Here is an 18879-nt window from a genome sequence, read left to right as displayed (position 1 = left end):
AAAAGGAGACACAAAATAATCAAAATAGTTAAAGGAAACAAGTATAGTCCATAATCCATCCATCCATTTTCCAACCCGCAGAATCCGAACACAGGGTCACGGGGGTCTGCTGGTGCCAATCCCAGCCAACACAGGGCACAAGGCAGGGAACCAATCCCGGACAGGGCGCCATCCCACCACAGGACACACACACACACCCACACCCACACACCAAGCACACACACTAGGGCCAATTTAGGATCGCCAATGTACCTAACATGCATGTCTTTGGACTGTGGGAGGAAACCAGAGCACCCGGAGGAAACCCACGCAGACACGGAGAGAACATGCAAACTCCATGCAGGGAGGACCCAGGAAGCGAACCTGGGTCTCCTTACTGCGAGGCAGCAGTGCTACCACTGCGCCACCGTGCTGCCCTAGTCCATAATTCAAATGCAAAATTCAGAAACAGTGCAAAAATACCCAGACACCAGAAATGTAAACAATACTTACAAGCATTTATCCTTACTATACAACACATAATGACTCTCGGAAGGACCTGTTTATTTCAGCTGAGGGCCACCCTTCAACAATGATGTAACGATGGACCTTCCCCTTGGGGTTCCACTAATACAATGCAAGGGATTCAACCAGGAATCAAAACAGTATATACACAATAAATAAGTATTAAATAGTATTTAAATTAAACAGTATTAAATACAAAAATGACCAAATAACACATGTAAAACAATTGAAAAACAACAGAAATCATTACATCTTGCCTGAAGAAGGGGCCTGAGTTGCCTCGAAAGCTTGCATATTGTAATCTTTCTAGTTAGCCAATAAAAGGTGTCATTTTGCTTGGCTTTTCTCAGAAATTATTAAGAAAGAAAAACATACAGGTCCTGACCGGAACCTAAAAGCATGAGTACCCAGTCAGACCCCTATTAAATGTTGCACTCTCTTTAGACTAGTAGTAACTGCTGTGTGAAATGGGTATTCAAAGAGCTGTGATGTCTTGAATATGTTTATTTGTCTCTTTCCCAGGTCGTTAAACGATGGTCTTTGCATCACTCTTTGGCCTTGGTTATACCAAGGTGACCTTCATCTAACATATTTAATACTTGCCTAAACAAGTCTCCAAGGCCTGCTGCTTTGTCACGAATTTACAGTAAATGCATATCCCACTGCTGTTACAAGTGTTATGTTGCAGCAGCACACAAATGGCAAACAGTTGAGGTCTTTAAAAAAGGCCAAAATCGTAACTGACTTGCCCCAAGAAAATGGGAGGCAACACTTTGACTAAAAAAGGCAAAAGGTCTCAAAAAACACAACTACAGTATGTCCCTCCAGTGGACATACAGGTAATCCTCAACAAAGTTCCAAAAACACAGTCCAATAATCAGAATCCTTAAACAGAGCAAAAATTGATCAAATTATCAAATAACAGAAAAATCAAATGATTATAAAAAAATCACAGAGTGCATACAATGTAACACAGAGGGACTGCAATTACAATGAGCCTTTATTGGATTCAGAGCAGTGCCTTAATGGATGTTAATAGGTGGTCCTGTCTCTTCAGGAAACATCCATAGAACAAAAGAAACATAAATATCAATAAAGATACACTATATAACTATTGCATAAAGAAGAGGGACGCCTCACGCCTGGACAAACTGGTGTAGAAGGCAGGCTGTACTATAGGCACGGAGCTGGACAGTTTGACATCTGTGGCAGAGCGACAGGCACTGAGTAGGCTCCTGTCAATCATGGAGAATCTGCTGCATCCACTAAACTGTGTCATCTCCAGACAGAGGGGCAGCTTCAGCAACAGACTCCTGTCACTTTCCTGCTCCACTGACAGACTGAGGAGATTGTTCCTCCCCCAAACTATGAAGAGGCTTCTGATTCTATCAGTGGCTTTCTTAACTTCGGCCAATCATGTCACAAGACAAAACTTCAGAAAGGGCAAGAAGATGAAGGTTAATTTCAGTGAAGAATAAATTGCATAAAACCATAACTGTATTTGAAAGGAGATATTCTGAGGGATGCATAATATAATGTTATGAATGAGAATTTAGCCATGAGCAATATATCAACCCAGCCCAATTGAAACACATTAACAGTACACTGAAACACTTTTTTCTATTCTTGATTACCACTGTCACACAAACCATTATATTCAAGATTATGTCTAGATGTTAGTTTTACCCCTATACAAACCCTACCAGAGAAACCTAATCAGAACTGAGAAAAAAATGAGTACCCCGTATTAAAAGAACAGACCTCGGGATTCCATGCAATTTGAAAAAATTATGAATAAAAATCTAAATTGATGACTTTCCAGCAGACAAAGATTTTATAAGTATGAAAAGCACAGCCTTGGAAAATCTGTCAACAATGACTAAAATCACAGCAATAAAATCAACTGAGATATCTTCCCAAGGAAGTGAGTGAGAGTCAGCAGTTATTCCCATTTTGCCCCAAAAAATATATATACAGTAACATCTTTTGTTATACCTGGCCACCTTACCTTAATAATGCAGAAATAATTCTGATGATTTGGAGATACCTGGATGTCCCACAAAAAGTGAGGAATGACCCTACTCCAACACTTACTCCACCACTGGATCTGGAACAAATTACTTCAGGTGGAGGCATAGTAGTAGCCCATAAGTTTAGCAGGGATTTTCACGAAAATTCAAAAATCTCCACAATCACCATTCCCACAAATTTACAAGGAGAAATAATGTATTCTAGTTTAGAAAGCACTGTGTCAGGCTCAAATATTTTTGAGAAGGCAGCTGCCTTGGTTTTATGATCCCTTGGGTGATACATGATCATAAAACTTATGTGGGTAAAAATAATGACCAATATGCTTGCCTGGCATTCAAACACATGTACATTCAATTTTTATGACTAGTATAGGTTGTGAATTTATGAGCAGCTCCAACCAGCCAATGACACCACTCTTCAATGGCTAATTTTATTGCCAATATCTCCTGATCCTTTACGTCATAGTTCTTTCCTACAGCTGATAGCTTATTTGAGAAATAAGCATGGAGGGAACCTGCCTGAATTGAGAAAATAGTAGCTAAACCAACACTAAATGCATCTACTTTAACCTAAAAAGGTAAAGAGACATCAGGGTTCTGTTAGAATGTAGCAGAGCTTCAGCAGTCCAAAAAAATCATTTGCCTCCAGACTTAGTAAGAGACATGATTGGAGCAATGACAGAACAAAAATTTTGAATGAATCTTCAATAACAGTTGGAAAACCCCACAAAATGCTGGATTTGCTTCATTCTTTCTGTCTTCAAATTTAAAACAACAGAGACATTCTCAGGGTCAATTTGAATGCCAGTGTGACTAATATAATAACCCAAGACTGAAGACTGATGAAACTTGCACTTTTCCAACTTCACAAATTAATTATTAGCTCTTAAACAAGACAATAATTCCTTAAAATTACCTACATGGGAATCCATGTCTCGCGAAAAAATCAAAACATCATCAATACACACCAGCACAGAAGTTCCAATACCATTAACAAACAATTGTAATACCATCAGTGCTTTAGCTAAATCATATAACATGATCAAGTATTGACAGTGACCAGAGGTGGTATTAAAGGAAGTTTGACACTTAACCCTTTCTTAATTTAAATTAGATTATATGTACTGTACACCTAAGATTTAATTTTGGAATGAAATAGAGCTCATTACCTGGTCAATCAATGAAAAAATCAAAAGAAGTTAATTTTTATCAATGATTTTATTTAATCCTCTAAAACTGATACTTGGTTGTAGTTACCCATTCTTTCTGGAAATGAAAAAAATGCTGTCCCCTATTGGGTGAGTGAATAAGCCCATCTGGTAAGTTTTCCTGAATGTTCTCATCCAAAGAGTGTGACTCAGCATGAGACAAGTAAACTCATCACTTTGGTAAGGTGGCTTCAGAAGGGAAATCAATTGTACAATCATATGACCTATGAGAAGGGAGAATGACTGAATTCTGCTTGTAAAATATGTCTTGGAATTTATAATGTACAGGAGAGCTGTGATCTGATTCAACATGACTATAGAGAGAATGGGAGACTGAACACAAACTCTGAAACACTTTGAAATCCAAGACATCAATTTCTTTCTTTTCCAATAAATTATAGGTGAATGTTTAGGTAACCAAGGAAAACCCCAAAATAATGTATGGGTTATGAAAGATAAAATGTATTTAAAATGGAGGAGTAATAAGTGAAGTAAATGCTTTGATAAGTCCCTGCCCGATAGGTTTCACAATGATACTAGCCACGCGAAATGGAAGTTTGAAATGTTTTATCTCTAAACCACAAGTTTGTGCAAATTAAAGACTAACAAACTTGTGTGCAACTCCCGAATCAACCAAAACCATTGTTCGTATATCTTTAATCATAGCAGGAAAAAAAAAATTAGTTAAACGATTTTATTTAACTTGACTCCTCTGTTTTTTGTTTGTCTGGGTTAGATCTTGGAACTGTTTTTAAACCCACTTTTGACAAAGTGAATTTCTTCAGGGCGGCACGGTGGCGCAGTGGGTAGCGCTGCTGCCTCGCAGTTGGGAGATCTGGGGACCTGGGTTCGCTTCCCGGGTCCTCCCTGCGTGGAGTTTGCATGTTCTCCCCGTGTCTGTGTGGGTTTCCTCCGGGCGCTCCGGTTTCCTCCCACAGTCCAAAGACATGCAGGTTAGGTGGATTGGCGATTCTAAATTGGCCCTAGTGTGTGCTTGGTGTGTAGGTGTGTTTGTGTGTGCCCTGCGGTGGGTTGGCACCCTGCCCGGGATTGGTTCCTGCCTTGTGCCCTGTGTTGGCTGGGATTGGCTCCAGCAGACCCCCGTGACCCTGTGTTCGGATTCAGCGGGTTGGAAAATGGATGGATGGATGGATGGATGAATTTCTTCAGATTTTGCACATGTGTTTAGTATCAATGACAATACAAAAATCCATCAAAACCGATGCAATCACTTAACAAATTTTGCCTTAATCAATGGTTATGCGATTCCAATTAACACACACACAGCAATGATGGAGAGAGAATATAGTGCGATATAGGAACATACAAGTGAGAGACGCATCGGATTGCCCCCACTTGCCTCTTCCAGTGAGTGGAGTGGATAAATATGTGTGCCAGCATTACTTTTGTACTCTTGCAGAGGAGAAGCCTTGATGAACACAGTGAGGAAGTATTGGCGTTAGCTTGCCGTTTGTCGTCGATATTTATTTTTGGCAGTAACCGAGCACTAATCCCATAAGAGCCTGAACAGAAAAATAGAGAGCAAAATAAAATTCTTTTTAGTATTCAAATAATTCTGCAAAGAAGATATATTATGTAATACTTTTAAAGAAGCTTCTCGTTCATGAAAAATGATTAAAGAAAAATGATTTGAAAAATATTCAAAAACCAAAAAGTAAAAAATAAAATTTTTTTTTAAGTAAAATGACTTTATTTACTTTAGTAATAAATGCAGTAAAAAGCAATAAATAAAATTGTGGAGTGCACATAAATCAATTAATTCTGTCAATTAATAGAATAGCTACTTTTATCATAAAATATAAAAAAACAACATTGTAATTCCCCACCATGCAACTTTAAAAAATTGTTTGAATCAATTAATTTATGTGTGCCCCATGATTGTATTTATTGCTCTTTACTGCATTTATAGCGAAAGAAAATAAAATCGTTTTGCTTAAGAAAATTTTTTTTTATATTTTATTTTTATTAGGTTAACAAAAGCCTATCCCAAAATGAGACTGACTCTTCATTTTCCCAGTCTCCTTTGGATCAGGGGGTGGTTGATCACAGGAACATGGTTTTTAACTAAATATATAAGCATGCTTTTCTCACCTTTAGTACATATTTTTTTAAATAATTAGTACCTCATTCAATGTCTATTCTGAAATGTACTTCACAATTATATCTTTAATTTCACCGGATAATCCATTCATGAATACTTATGTAGTGTTGTCCCAACCAGAATTAGCCATGAGGGTTTTGAAAGAGATAATAAAATCCTGCACTTCTTTATTTCACTATTTTAACTTGTGAAGGACAATGCAAGCATTTTGTGTATGAGAAGGTATATAAAATATTTTTACTAGCTATTTAAGAACAAGGAATTGAATGCAGGGATCTTATTTACATAGAGAGCTCATGCCCATTCAAGTGGCTTATCAGTCAATACTGAAATCATAAAAGCTACTTTTGCCTTATCATTAAAGTAAGTGCAAGGCTGCTGATAAAACCCCTGAATTTTTTTGGATCACCAAAAAAGTGCTTGGGGAAGACAATGCTGAGCAGCAGTATGGGTATTTAGAATCAACTTATTTAGAGTTTCTTTTAAGGATGAATTTTCACAAACACCATGCTAATGTGTGGTAATAAAACCTTTTGATTGCTTCTCCAAAGCAGCCTGCTCTTCACCAAGACACATTATTTCCGTCACCATATATACAGTGCATCCGGAAAGTATTCACAGCGCATCACTTTTTCCATATTTTGTTATGTTACAGCCTTATTCCAAAATGGATTAAATTCATTTCTTTCTTCAGAATTCTGCACACAACACCCCATAATGACAACGTGAAAAAAGTTTACTTGAGGTTTTTGCAAATTTATTAAAAATAAAAAAACTGAGAAATCACATGTACATAAGTATTCACAGCCTTTGCTCAATACTTTGTCGATGCACCTTTGGCAGCAATTACAGCCTCAAGTCTTTTTGAATATGAAGCCACAAGCTTGGCACACCTATCCTTGGCCAGTTTCGCCCATTCCTCTTTGCAGCACCTCTCAAGTTCCATCAGGTTGGATGGGAAGCGTTTGTGCCATTTTAAGATCTCTCCAGAGATGTTCAATCGGATTCAAGTCTGGGCTCTGGCTGGGCCACTCAAGGACATTCACAGAGTTGTCCTGAAGCCACTCCTTTGATTTCTTGGCTGTGTGCTTAGGGTTGTTGTCCTGCTGAAAGATGAACCATCGCCCCAGTCTGAGGTCAAGAGTGCTCTGGAGCAGGTTTTCATCCAGGTTTTCATCCAGGATGTCTCTGTACATTGCTGCAGTCATCTTTCCCAGTTCCTGCCGCTGAAAAACATCCCCACAGCATGATGCTGCCACCACCATGCTTCACTGTAGGGATGGTATTGGCCTGGTGATGAGCGGTGCCTGGTTTCCTCCAAATGTGACGCCTGGCATTCACACCACAGAGTTCAATCTTTGTCTGATCAGACCAGAGAATTTTCTTTCTCATGGTGTGAGAGTCATTCAGGTGCCTTTTGGCAAACTCCAGGCGGGCTGCCATGTGCCTTTTACTAAGAAGTGGCTTCCATCTGGCCACTCTATCATATAGGCCTGATTGGTGGATTGCTGCAGAGATGGTGGTCTATCTGGAAGGTTCTCCTCTCTCCACAGAGGACCTCTGGAGCTCTGCCAGAGTGACCATTGGGTTCTTGGTCACCTCCCTGACTAAGGCCCTTCTCCCCTGATCGCTCAGTTTAGATGGCTGGCCAGCTCTAGGAAGAGTCCTGGTGGTTTTGAACTTCTTCCACTTACGGATGATGGAGGCCACTGTGCTCATTGGGACCTTCAAGGCAGCAGAAATTTTTCTGTAACCTTCCCCAGATTTGTGCCTCGAGACAATCCTGTCTCTGAGGTCTACAGACAATTCCTTTGACTTCATGCTTGGTTTGTGCTCTGACATGAACTGTCAACTGTGTGACCTTATATAGACAGGTGTGTGCCTTTCCAAATCATGTCCAATCAACTGAATTTACCACAGGTGGACTCCAATTAAGCTGCAGAAACATCTCAAGGATGATCAGGGGAAACAGGATGCACCTGAGCTCAATTTTGAGCTTCATGGCAAAGGCTGTGAATACGTATGTACATGTGCTTTCTCAGTTTTTTTATTTTTAATAAATTTGCAAAAACCTCAAGTAAACTTTTTTCAGGTTGTCATTATGGGGTGTTGTGTGTAGAATTCTGAGGAAAAAAATGAATTTAATCCATTTTGGAATAAGGCTGTAACATAACAAAATGTGGAAAAAGTGATGCGCTGTGAATACTTTCCGGATGCACTGTACTATCTCACTAATGATAGTGTCTCCAGGGATTATTGTGAGAAGCAAGAAAAGACTGGGAGATAATAACATGAGATGAAAATCATAGTTAGGGCCAGGCCAGGTCAATAGTAGAAGATCAAAAAGAAACACAAGTGAACACAGCAGAGGGATAACCCAAAAATCCATCCACCCATCTATCCTCTTCCGCTTATCCGAGGTCGGGTCGCGGGGGCAGCAGCTTCAGCAGAGATACCAAGACTTCCCTCTCCATGGCCACTTCTTCTAGCTCTTCCAGGGGAATCCCAAGGCGTTCCCAGGCCAGCCGAGAGACATAGTCCCTCCAGCGTGTCCTGGGTCTTCCCCGGGGCCACCTCCCAATTAGACGTGCCAGGAACACCTCACCAGGGAGGTGTCCAGGAGGCATCCTGATCAGATGCCCAAGCCACCTCATCTGACTCCTCTCGATGTGGAGGAGCAGCGGCTCTACTCTGACCCCCTCCCGGATGACTGAGCTTCTCACCCTATCTTTAAGGGAAAGCCCAGACACCCTGCAGAGGAAACTCATTTCAGCCGCTTGTATTCGCAATCTCGTTCTTTTGGTCACTACCCATAACTCATGACCATAGGTGAGGGTAGGAACATAGATTGACTGGTAAATTGAGAGCTTTGCCTTGCGGCTCAGCTCCTTTTTCACCACGACAGACTGATGCAGAGCCTGCATCACTGCAGATGCCGCACTGATCCACCTGTCAATCTCATGCTTCATTCTTCCCTCACTCGTGAACAAGATCCCGAGATACTTGAACTCCTCCACTTGGGGCAGGATCTCGCTCCCAACCCTAAGAGGGCACTCTACCCTTTTCCAGGTGAGGATCATGGTCTTGGATTTGGAGGTGCTGATTCCCATCCCAGCCGCTTCACACTCAGCTGCGAACCGATCCAGAGAGAGCTGAAGATCACGGCCTGATGAAGCAAACAGGACAACATCATCTGCAAAAAGCAATGACCCAATCCTGAGTCCACCAAACCGGACCCCCTCAACACCCTGGCTGCACCTAGAAATTCTGTCCATAAAAGTTATGAACAGAATCGGTGACAAAGGGCAGCCCTGGCAGAGTACGACTCTCACTGGAAACGGGTTCGACTTACTGCCGGCAATGCGGGCCAAGCTCTGACACCGATCGTACAGGGACCGAACAGCCCTTATCAGGGGGTCCGGTTCCCCATACTCTCGGAGTACCCCCCACAGGATTCCCCGAGGGACACTGTCGAATGTCTTTTCCAAATCCAAGATTTTTGGGTTGCCCCTCCTTGAACCGCCACCTTATCGTGGTGGAGGGGTTTGCGTGTCCCAGTGATCCTAGGAGCTCTGTTGTCCGGGGCTTTATGCCCTTGGTAGGGCCACCCAAGGCAAACTGGTCCTAGGTGAGGGATGAGAGAAAGAGTGGTTCAATAACCCTTCTATGATGAATGAAAACTTTGGACGGCGTTTTCCCTCGCCCAGACGTGGGTCACCGGGGCCCCCCTCTGGAGCCAGGCCTGAAGGTAGGGCTTGATGGCGAGCGCCTGGTGGCCAGGCCTGGACCCATGGGGCTCGGCTGGGAACAGCCCGAAGAGGCAACATGGGTCCCCCTTCCCATGGGCTCACCACCTATGGGAAGGGCCAAGGAGGTCGGGTGCAGTGTGAGTTGGGTGGTGGCCGAAAGCGGGGACCTTGGCGGTCGGATCCTTGGCTACAGAAGTTGGTTCTTGGGACGTGGAATGTCACCTCTCTGAAGGGGAAGGAGCTTGAGCTAGTGCGCGAAGTCGAGAGGTTACTTATTGCCCCCCGACTTGGAGCCTGTTCACTGGGGTTTACCCCGGTGGACGAGAGTGTAGCCTCCCTCCGCCTTCAGGCAGGGGAATGGGTCCTAACTGTTGTTTGCGCGTATGCGCTGAACAGCAGTTTGGAGTACCCACCCTTTTTGGAGTTCCTGGAGGGGGTGCTAGAGGGCATACCTTCTGGGGACTCCCTCGTTCTGCTGGGAGACTTCAATGCTCACGTGGGCAATGACAGTGAGACCTGGAAGGGCGTGATTAGGAGGAATGGCCCCCCCGATCTGAACCTGAGTGGTGTTTTGTTATTGGACTTCTGTGCTCATCACGGATTGTCCATAATGAACACCATGTTCAAGCATAGGGGTATTCATATGTGCACTTGGCATCAGGACACACTGGGCCTCAGTTCGATGATCGACTTTGTGGTCATGTCATCGGACCTGCGGCCACATGTCTTGGACACTCGGATGAAGAGAGGGGCGTAGCTGTTAACTGATCACCACCTGGTGGTGAGTAGGCTTCGATGGTGGGGGAGGATGCCGGTCAGGCCTGGTAGGCCCAAATGTGTTGTGAGGGTCTGCTGGGAACGTCTGGCAGAGTCCCCTGTCAGAAGTAGCTCCAACTTCCACCTCCAGCAGAACTTCGATCACATCCTGAGGGAGGTGGGGGACATTGAGTCCAAATGGGCCATGTTCCATGCCTCTATTGTTGAGGCGGCTGACCGGAGCTGTGGCCGTAAGGTGGTTGGTGCCTGTTGTGGCGGCAATTCCCGAACCCGTTGGTGGACACTGGCGGTGAAGGATGCCATCAAGCTGAAGAAAGAGTCCTACAGGACCCTTTTCTCCTGTGGGACTCTGAAGGCAGCTGATATGTACCGGCAGGTCAAGCGGAATGCGGCTTTGGTGGTTGCTGAGGCAAAAACTCGGGCATGGTAGGAGTTTGTGGAGGCCATGGAGAACGACTTTCAGACAGCTTCGAGGAGATTCTGGTCCACCATCTGGCGTCTCAGGAGAGGGAAGCAGTACAGTGTCAACACTGTATATGGTGGGGATGGTGCGCTGCTGACCTCGACTCGGGATGTTGTGGGTCGGTGGGGGGAGTACTTTGAAGACCTCCTCAATCCCATTAACATGCCTTCCAATGAGGAAGCAGAGCCTGGGGACTCGGAGGTGGGCTCTCCCATCTCTGGGACTGAGGTCACTGAGGTGGTCAAAAAACTCCTTGGTGGCAGGGCCCCGGGGGTGGATGAGATATGTCCGGAGTTCCTCAAGGCTCTGGATGTTGTAGGACTGTCTTGGTTGACACACCTCTGCAACATCGCATGGACATCAGGGACAGTGCCTCTGGATTGGGAGACCGGGGTGGTGGTCCCCCTCTTTAAGAAAGGGGACCGGAGGGAGTGTTCCAACTACAGAGGGATCACACTCCTCAGCCTCCCTGGAAAAGTCTATTCAGGGGTTCTGGAGGGGAGGGTCCATCAGATAGTCGAACCTCAGATTCAGGAGGAACAGGGTGGTTTTCGTCCTGGTTGTGGAACAGTGGACCAGCTCTACACCCTTAGCAGGGTCCTGGAGGGTGCATGGGAGTTTGCCCAACCAGTCTATATGTGTTTTGTGGACTTGGAAAAGGCATTCAACCATGTCCCTCGGGGAATCCTGTGAATTTTTTTCAACCCAAAAATCAAAATCAAAAATAAAAAGAAGATCAAAAAACAAAACAAAATCTAGCATTTGGCCTTCCTGAATCACAAACTACCACTTACATCATAAATGTGCCAGCTGCATTCACATGACACGTCTCCCACTCTTTAAAATATAATTTTTATATGTATATCATTTAGCTACAGATAGAATAACATTGGGTGGCGCAGTGGCTGTGTGCTGCTGCCTCACAGTTAGGAGACCCGGGTTCACTTCCTGGGTCTGCCCTGCACGGAGTTTGTATGTTCTCCCTGTGTCTGCATAGGTTTCCTCCGGGTGCTCGGTTTTCCTCCCACAGTCCAAAGACATGCAGGTTAGGTGCAGTGGCGATTCTAAATTGTCCCTAGTATGTGTGTGTGTGTGTGTGTGTGTGTGTGCGTGTGTGTGTGTGTGTGCGCCCTGTGGTGGGCTGATGCCCAGCCTGGGGTTTGTTTCCTGCCCTGTGCCCTGTGTTGGCTGGGATCGGCTCCAGCAGACCCCCATGACCCTGTAGTTAGGATATAGCGGGTTGGGTAATGGATGGATGGATAGAATAAAATTACCTCATTTATGTAACCCCTCTGTTGCCATTATTTCAGCAGGTAAGTCAAAACTGTGTATTTACCTAATGTGAAAGCAATTGTGGGAATAATACTGAGAAATTTTGTCAGTCCATTTGTAAAAGTAAAGGAATTTTAGAGGGTCTTTGCCGGGGAATGGAAGGGTTGTGATGATGGTGGCCAATTGATAACCACTTCATATGATACACATACGACTAAAAATTGTATCCCTTTATTAAACTACATTTCAAAGTTTTACACTCCCCAAAACTGTACCACTGTTAAAGGAGGATGGTGTCTGCATGGAAAAAATTAAACAAGACATGAATTAGTAGATGGTCTATTATTCATCTCACATTAGCAGGGAGAATCAACATTGTCAAGATGAACATTCTTTCAATGCTTCTTTTTCTATTTGAAAACATCCTTATATACATTAATGAATTTTTTTAAGAAAATTGATTCTGTCATAACCTCATTTACAACAGTATTTGGAATTTGAAACATCCATGCATCCAAAGAGTAACTCTACAACAACCTAAAGCAGAAGGGGTCATTTCAATTTTATTACATACATACAATATTATATATAAGCCATAAAGTCCTGGACATCGACAAAAATCGATGAATATGTACAAGCCTAGTCTGTAATAGAATTAAAATCTTGCAGAACTTCTTTATGTCCCCTGCTTTGTGCCTCAGTAAATGCAAATTATTGTCAATATACTGATAATTCAATCGTCATTCAATCACTCAGAATATGGAACAAATGTAGGAAGCACTTCTTGGCTGATAAGCTTTTATCTGTTGCACCTTTACTTGATAAAACACCTTTATCAACTCTCTCAAACCTACATAGTATTTAATGTTTGAAATATGTCCAGGATAAAAACACTTACAGAATTGTATATAGATAATGTCTTTACATCATACAAACAATTTCACTTCAAATTTAACCTCTCATCAGCACAATTTTTCTGCTACTTTCAAATTAGAAACTTTGCTAAATGGAACCTGCTCAATTTTCCTCAACACCCACCTATTTCCATTCCGTAAGAAATACTGATCAGTCTTGAAAGCTCAGATACCATCTCTATAACATATAAAAACATTTTAAAGTTCCTGCCTTTTAAAGATCGCATGGTACAAAGGGGAAAACACCTTTCACTTAATATTTCAGAAAAGGAGTGAAAGGCAGCCAAGTATAGAATACACTCTAGCTAAATATGTGCAAAGCACTCATTTATTCAACTTAAAATCTTCTATTGCACGCATTTATCTATTGACAATTTAAAATTGTCAAAAATATATCCAGGGCAAGATCCAACCTGCTAACGTTGCAATCAAGCTCCAGCCTCACTAGGCCACATGTTCTGGACCTGCACCAAATTAACATCATTCTGAACCAAAATCTTGAAATGCCTTTCAGACAGCCTTGGTGTCACAATCCCTGCTAATCCATTAACAGCTTTGTTTGGTGTACTTCCAGATGGGTTTAAAGTGGAGAAGGACAAACAAACTGTGATTGCCTTTACCTCACTACTAGAATGTAGACTTATCTTGCTCAACTGGAAGAATTCCACCACACCTCTTTTAAGTAACTGATGTTCTATTCTATTTGAAATTGGAAAAAAATCTAATTCTCAATTATAGGATCTGTTCAAAACTTTTAAAAAATATGATAGGAACTATTCAACATTTTAGAATAAGCATCTATATTGGAGAAAAAGGATACTCTTCCTTCTTTGCTGCTTTTAAAGATTTGCTCTGGTTGTTGTCTCTCTTCTCTTTCTGTTTGGTGGGGGCTGAATTTTGGTTTGTTAAGTTTGACTTGATTGTAATTGTTTCAAATAAAATCAATACAAAAATAAAAAAATAAAAACATGCAACAACAAAGTTTCAGCATTGTCTCAGCCTCCTGGTAGGCAGGGTCCAGAATCAGAGAGCGGCTTTTCAAAGGAGTTAACAAAGCAGGCCCGTTGTAGCTGAGTACTGGAAAAATCACAGGTAATATGCTTTCACCCATAAAGAAACTAAGGGAATGAGTGACATCAGTGACCATATGATCCTATCAGAATCCCATAAATTTTATTTCTAACACTGCAAGCACATATATCTTGCTAATATAAGCCAGGTGGTTGTGAAAAATTTACCTGTCTATTTTGATGTGTACCACAATTACAGTAAGATCTTTGCTTTTGGAATGGAGGGGAAGGGTCAAGAGAAAGCTGTGTAGCTAGAGATGTGCTTCTCTGCTGAAGGTTGAGAGTATTCATTTGGAGTGACAGCCACTTAACTTCTTTATTTTTTCATAACAGAATTTCAAATCCATATTGATGTGTTGAATACATTGATTATAGTTGCATCTAGTATGAGGCGGCACTCTGGAAAGATATAAACCTAACTAACAAATGAGATGGGGAACATGTTAAAAAAGAATAACAAACATAACTTAAGCAGAGAGATGAACATGATATGCACTCGACTGACATCCTGTCCAGGTTTGACTTACACCTTGCCAGAACAGGACTCTTCATGACCCACATTTGGATGGGGCAGATGGATGAACAAATAGAATTCTGGCATAAGTCTTCAAATAAATCAGGATAAAATTCAAGGGTTACTATCCCAAAACTAACAGCTGTGCAAGGATCTACTTTGGGTACATTTAAAGAAGCAAGCACCAAGAAAAAAGAAAATGAAAAACAGTAATATCTATAATATAAAAAATGATGGCTTGAGAATTTTTCCAAATTTCTCCCAAAATCAGATACTCTGTAGTTTGTTTCATGGAATAGACACAACAAAATGATAGGCCATTCAACAAGGAGCTGCTGAATATGAAATTAGTTAAGAGTGTTTTCTTAGCTGATATACTGTACATATGCTGTATTTACTGCTTGTAATCCACAGCTTAAAAAAGTGCAGTACTGTTAAATAGAGCTTATTCTTGCCAGCTCAAGATATGGACTTCTTTTTAAAGACAGAATGATGGAGTCATTTGAAAAATATTGTTTTGGATATTTGCAGTCATAACAAATTTATTGTGTTAGTGAACCTATAAGCTTTATTTTTTCCATTTCTGCACAAAGTGAACAAGGCAATTGCAGAAATATTCCACAAGGTGGCATCAAATATATGTGCTATATTTTCAGCATGTCCTATGGTTATACCATTCATTTGTACTTTTGCTGAAAAATGGGAAACTGTGTCAAACTTCCAATTTAAAAAATCCAAGTGATTTCTTATTATTAAACAGTATTTGTATTGATTTTACACTTCTTGTTATCACTTCAGTAAAGTTGTCAAAAACATGAAATCACTTTTTGACCCTGACCCTGACCATGTCATCTGACTTGTTTTTGCTCCAGTGGTAAATAATGAATGTAAACAATTTTGCTGTAGCTTATACTGGTGACTTGTCTTGGATGAAGGATTGGTTCAGTCAGTCAAATACCATATATTGTACATAAAAACAGGACTTTTAGAATGTCGGGTACATCAACTTTTAAACTATACCAAAGCCGTAAACCTAAATATGCATAGTGATAAGGTAACATATTGTTGAGACACTTGTAAAGTAGAATGAATGTATGCCAGCGTACATGAACCCAGACACATACTGTATTCCTTTATGTTGCTCAAGAAAAATTATGCTATAAGAAGGATTATACTGAATTCATTTTCTAAATAAAGCACTTTCACCGATTAATTGTCCCCTCAAGGTCTTCTTAATTTAAGATCAAGTGCATTGCTTTCCCTCTTGTTCTTCATTATTGACCAATTCCATTTACTCTAAACTTAAACAATTAATTGCATATGTATTCACAGTAACAGATCAATTTGCAAGTATTTGCTACTATCAAATTTCCAACTGATGGGGAACAATTTGTAATAAAAATAGACAAAATGATAAAATTCATTCAATTGGGGGAGGTAAATTTGACTGAAGAATACAAAGTGGTACAAAATGTTTTAGGTAACTCTTGTACAGGGAAAACATGGGGGTTGGTGGCAGGATTGGCACTCCAGCCACTGTAAAAACCTCAGACTGTTCCAGTGTGGTGCTGAGGTGTCACCCACTGCACTTTGGTCCCAATCCAGGTGGTTTGGCATGTGGTGGGTGCGGCAACGCACTATCAGCACATGCTCTCATATTCCCCCACCCCCCATACATATGTACATTTCTTTTTCATATTATATAATTTTTTATTGAATGTTATTTTTTGCTTTATTATAACAATATTAAATTTGTAAATGTGAATGGAGTTCTGGACGTGTAAATGGAAGCAGGCTACATAAATATAAACTGATGACAACTGTGACAACAGAAACTTAATATTTTACATTGTATTTTGACATAATTATATTTTGTGTACTCACCTAAAACTGTGAGTAAGGCCTTGGATGTTTTGACAGGCATTGTAAAGAGGGAGCACGTGTATTGCCCTTCATCTGCCAGAGTCACATCACTGATGCTAATGCTAAGCTCATGCCATGATGCTCGAACCAGTTCAATTCGATTGTCCCTGAGGGCTGAAAAAAAGAATTAGAACAATTAAAAAAAGGCATCTTGGTAGTAGCTAGGGTACTGTAATATTCTTGAAAATTCACTTATAACTAAATGTTCTTATCAGCACAAATAAATGTTTGAGAGAATATTTTCTACTGTTTTGATTTCGCATTTTACTCTAGTTAATCTATATCTATATATATCTATATCTACATATATATACATATACATATACACGCACACACCCTTTTTAATGTCTTCATTGTTTGTAATCTTTTAATATTCTTTGCACATAACCCTCTATATAATTGTATTATGCAGATTCTCATTCCAAGCAATTCTCTAAGTGATCAGGTCCTAATTTTGATTGTTTTATTTGATCCTTTTCAGTTTGGAGTAAACTCACAATTTAAATATTGTTCCAAAAGAATCATACTCCATCTTACTTGTGCACTTGGAATATCTTGTAATCCAGACCTCATTTTTGTTACAAATACAGTTAACTGCAAAGAGTAAAGTTGATACAGAAGTTCCAGCAGTCCAAATTATTAAGAAAACTGAGTAAATGAGCTGACCAGATAATGCCAAAAAATGATGATATTAAGCAAACATATTGTGTGGTTTCTGAACTTTTTTGGGACCCCCCCATCCCCAATGGGACGACACGCCAGTAACGTGATTGTTGCATCTGTGGAGTGTTGCTTGTCTGTTGCCGAGGCAACTTGTGGTGGATGGCTGGGGCTACTGCCCAGCCAGAACGCCTGGAAGATGGAAGGGTCAGGAGAGGGACAATACCTCCCTCGGGACACGAGAGGGCAGCCGACCTGGTTTGCTTTGGGGCCACGGAGCTTGGAAGCTCAACCCTGTGGGGGTCCGTGGCCACCACCACGGGGCACCTGGACAGTTCCGGAGACATGGACTGCAGCACTTCTGCCATGCCAGGAAGTGCTGCAGGAACATCATCATGGAGCACCTGGCGCACATCCGGGTACATTATAAAAGGAGCCATCTCACTCCATTCAGGGAGCTGGAGTCAGGAGGCAGAAGACTGAACTTGCAGGAGAGGAGAGGAGGTGGCAAAGGAAAAAGAAAATAAAGAGAAAGAAAAGGAAGAAAAAAGACTGAGCTATTTATGGTGATTTGTGCACTGTGTGCTGTAAGAAGCATAGAAGAAAATAAAAAAGTGTGAATTTTGTTAGTATGCCTCGTGTGTCTGTCTGTGTCAGGTTGGGTGGCTGGCACACCCCCTGAAGTTGTCACAGACTGCAGGTTTGCAGTGCTGCAGCATAGCACTGTGGAAACAACTATGAGCTGATCGAGATAGTGCCTGTCGTTGATGGGTGATGCAAGGAACATTATAAATGCAGGGAACACCATAACTTGGCTACCATCCTGGTCCCAACCCTGCCCGTTTGCTGTGTCTGTGTTTAGCAGAGTGGTTGATCCCACTGCAGTAAATAACCATTTTGTTCCTGTTTCAAGTTGAATAAAGCTGGTTTTGCTACTGGGACTGGGACCCAGCCTCATTTTTGGGGTGCAAGACAACAACTCACGTGTCACAATATATTTGATGAGCAAATATAACTTGAACTGATTTCCAATCTTAACATTAAGCAACCATGATAGGAATAAAAAGAACACATTCTGGAATGATATATTCTAAAAAGATTGTAATTTCCTACTACTGTTGCCCAAGCAGTCTCTTCTTTGTGATGTATAAAACCACAACTGCTTCCTTAGCACTGAAGTCTGGGTTTATTGCAATAAACAGCAATTAATAAAAACTTTCACACGCAGTGGATACTTTATTAGTTGCTAGCTGTTCTATGTATTGTATTGTATGTACCACTTTTTTTGATACACACTGCATACCCAACCTACTGGGAAAGGGGTCTCTCTTTGAACTGCTTTTCCCAAGGTTTCTTATTTTTTTTCCCTAAAAGGGATTTTTTTGGGAGTTTTCCTTGTTTTCTTAGAGAGTCAAGGCTGGGGGTTGTCAAAAGGCAGGGCCTGTTAGAGCCCATTGCGGCACTCCTTGTGTGATTTTGGGGTATACGAAAATAACTTGTATTGTATTATATTTTGCCTAGCTTCACCCAGAAAATTTCATTAGATAATGGGCCTCACTGTTGGTTATGTGGGTGTATCAAAAGTATTATGTAATTAATTAAATACTATTTTGTACACAGCATTTGTATTTTTGCTTTGTGCTCTCCCCGACCATCACCTATTGTCTATGGGG

General features: G+C 41.4%; 1 protein-coding gene across 1 annotated transcript in view; it reads right to left on the bottom strand.

Moving 5' to 3' along the window:
* LOC114651156 (cell adhesion molecule 2-like) overlaps positions 1–18879 on the bottom strand; it is a 233519-nt gene that overhangs the window by 156888 nt on the left and 57752 nt on the right. Inside the window, exon 2 of the mRNA XM_051925750.1 lies at positions 16508–16660. Within this exon, the coding sequence (XP_051781710.1) occupies positions 16508–16547 (40 nt within the window). The 5' untranslated portion in view covers positions 16548–16660. The remainder of the gene's footprint in view (positions 1–16507; positions 16661–18879) is intronic.

The sequence above is a fragment of the Erpetoichthys calabaricus genome, chromosome 4, assembly GCF_900747795.2.
Source record: "Erpetoichthys calabaricus chromosome 4, fErpCal1.3, whole genome shotgun sequence".
Classification (NCBI taxonomy): domain Eukaryota; kingdom Metazoa; phylum Chordata; class Cladistia; order Polypteriformes; family Polypteridae; genus Erpetoichthys; species Erpetoichthys calabaricus.
Note: the sequence above shows the minus strand (reverse complement) of the source record. Positions and strands in the feature narration are given on the sequence as shown.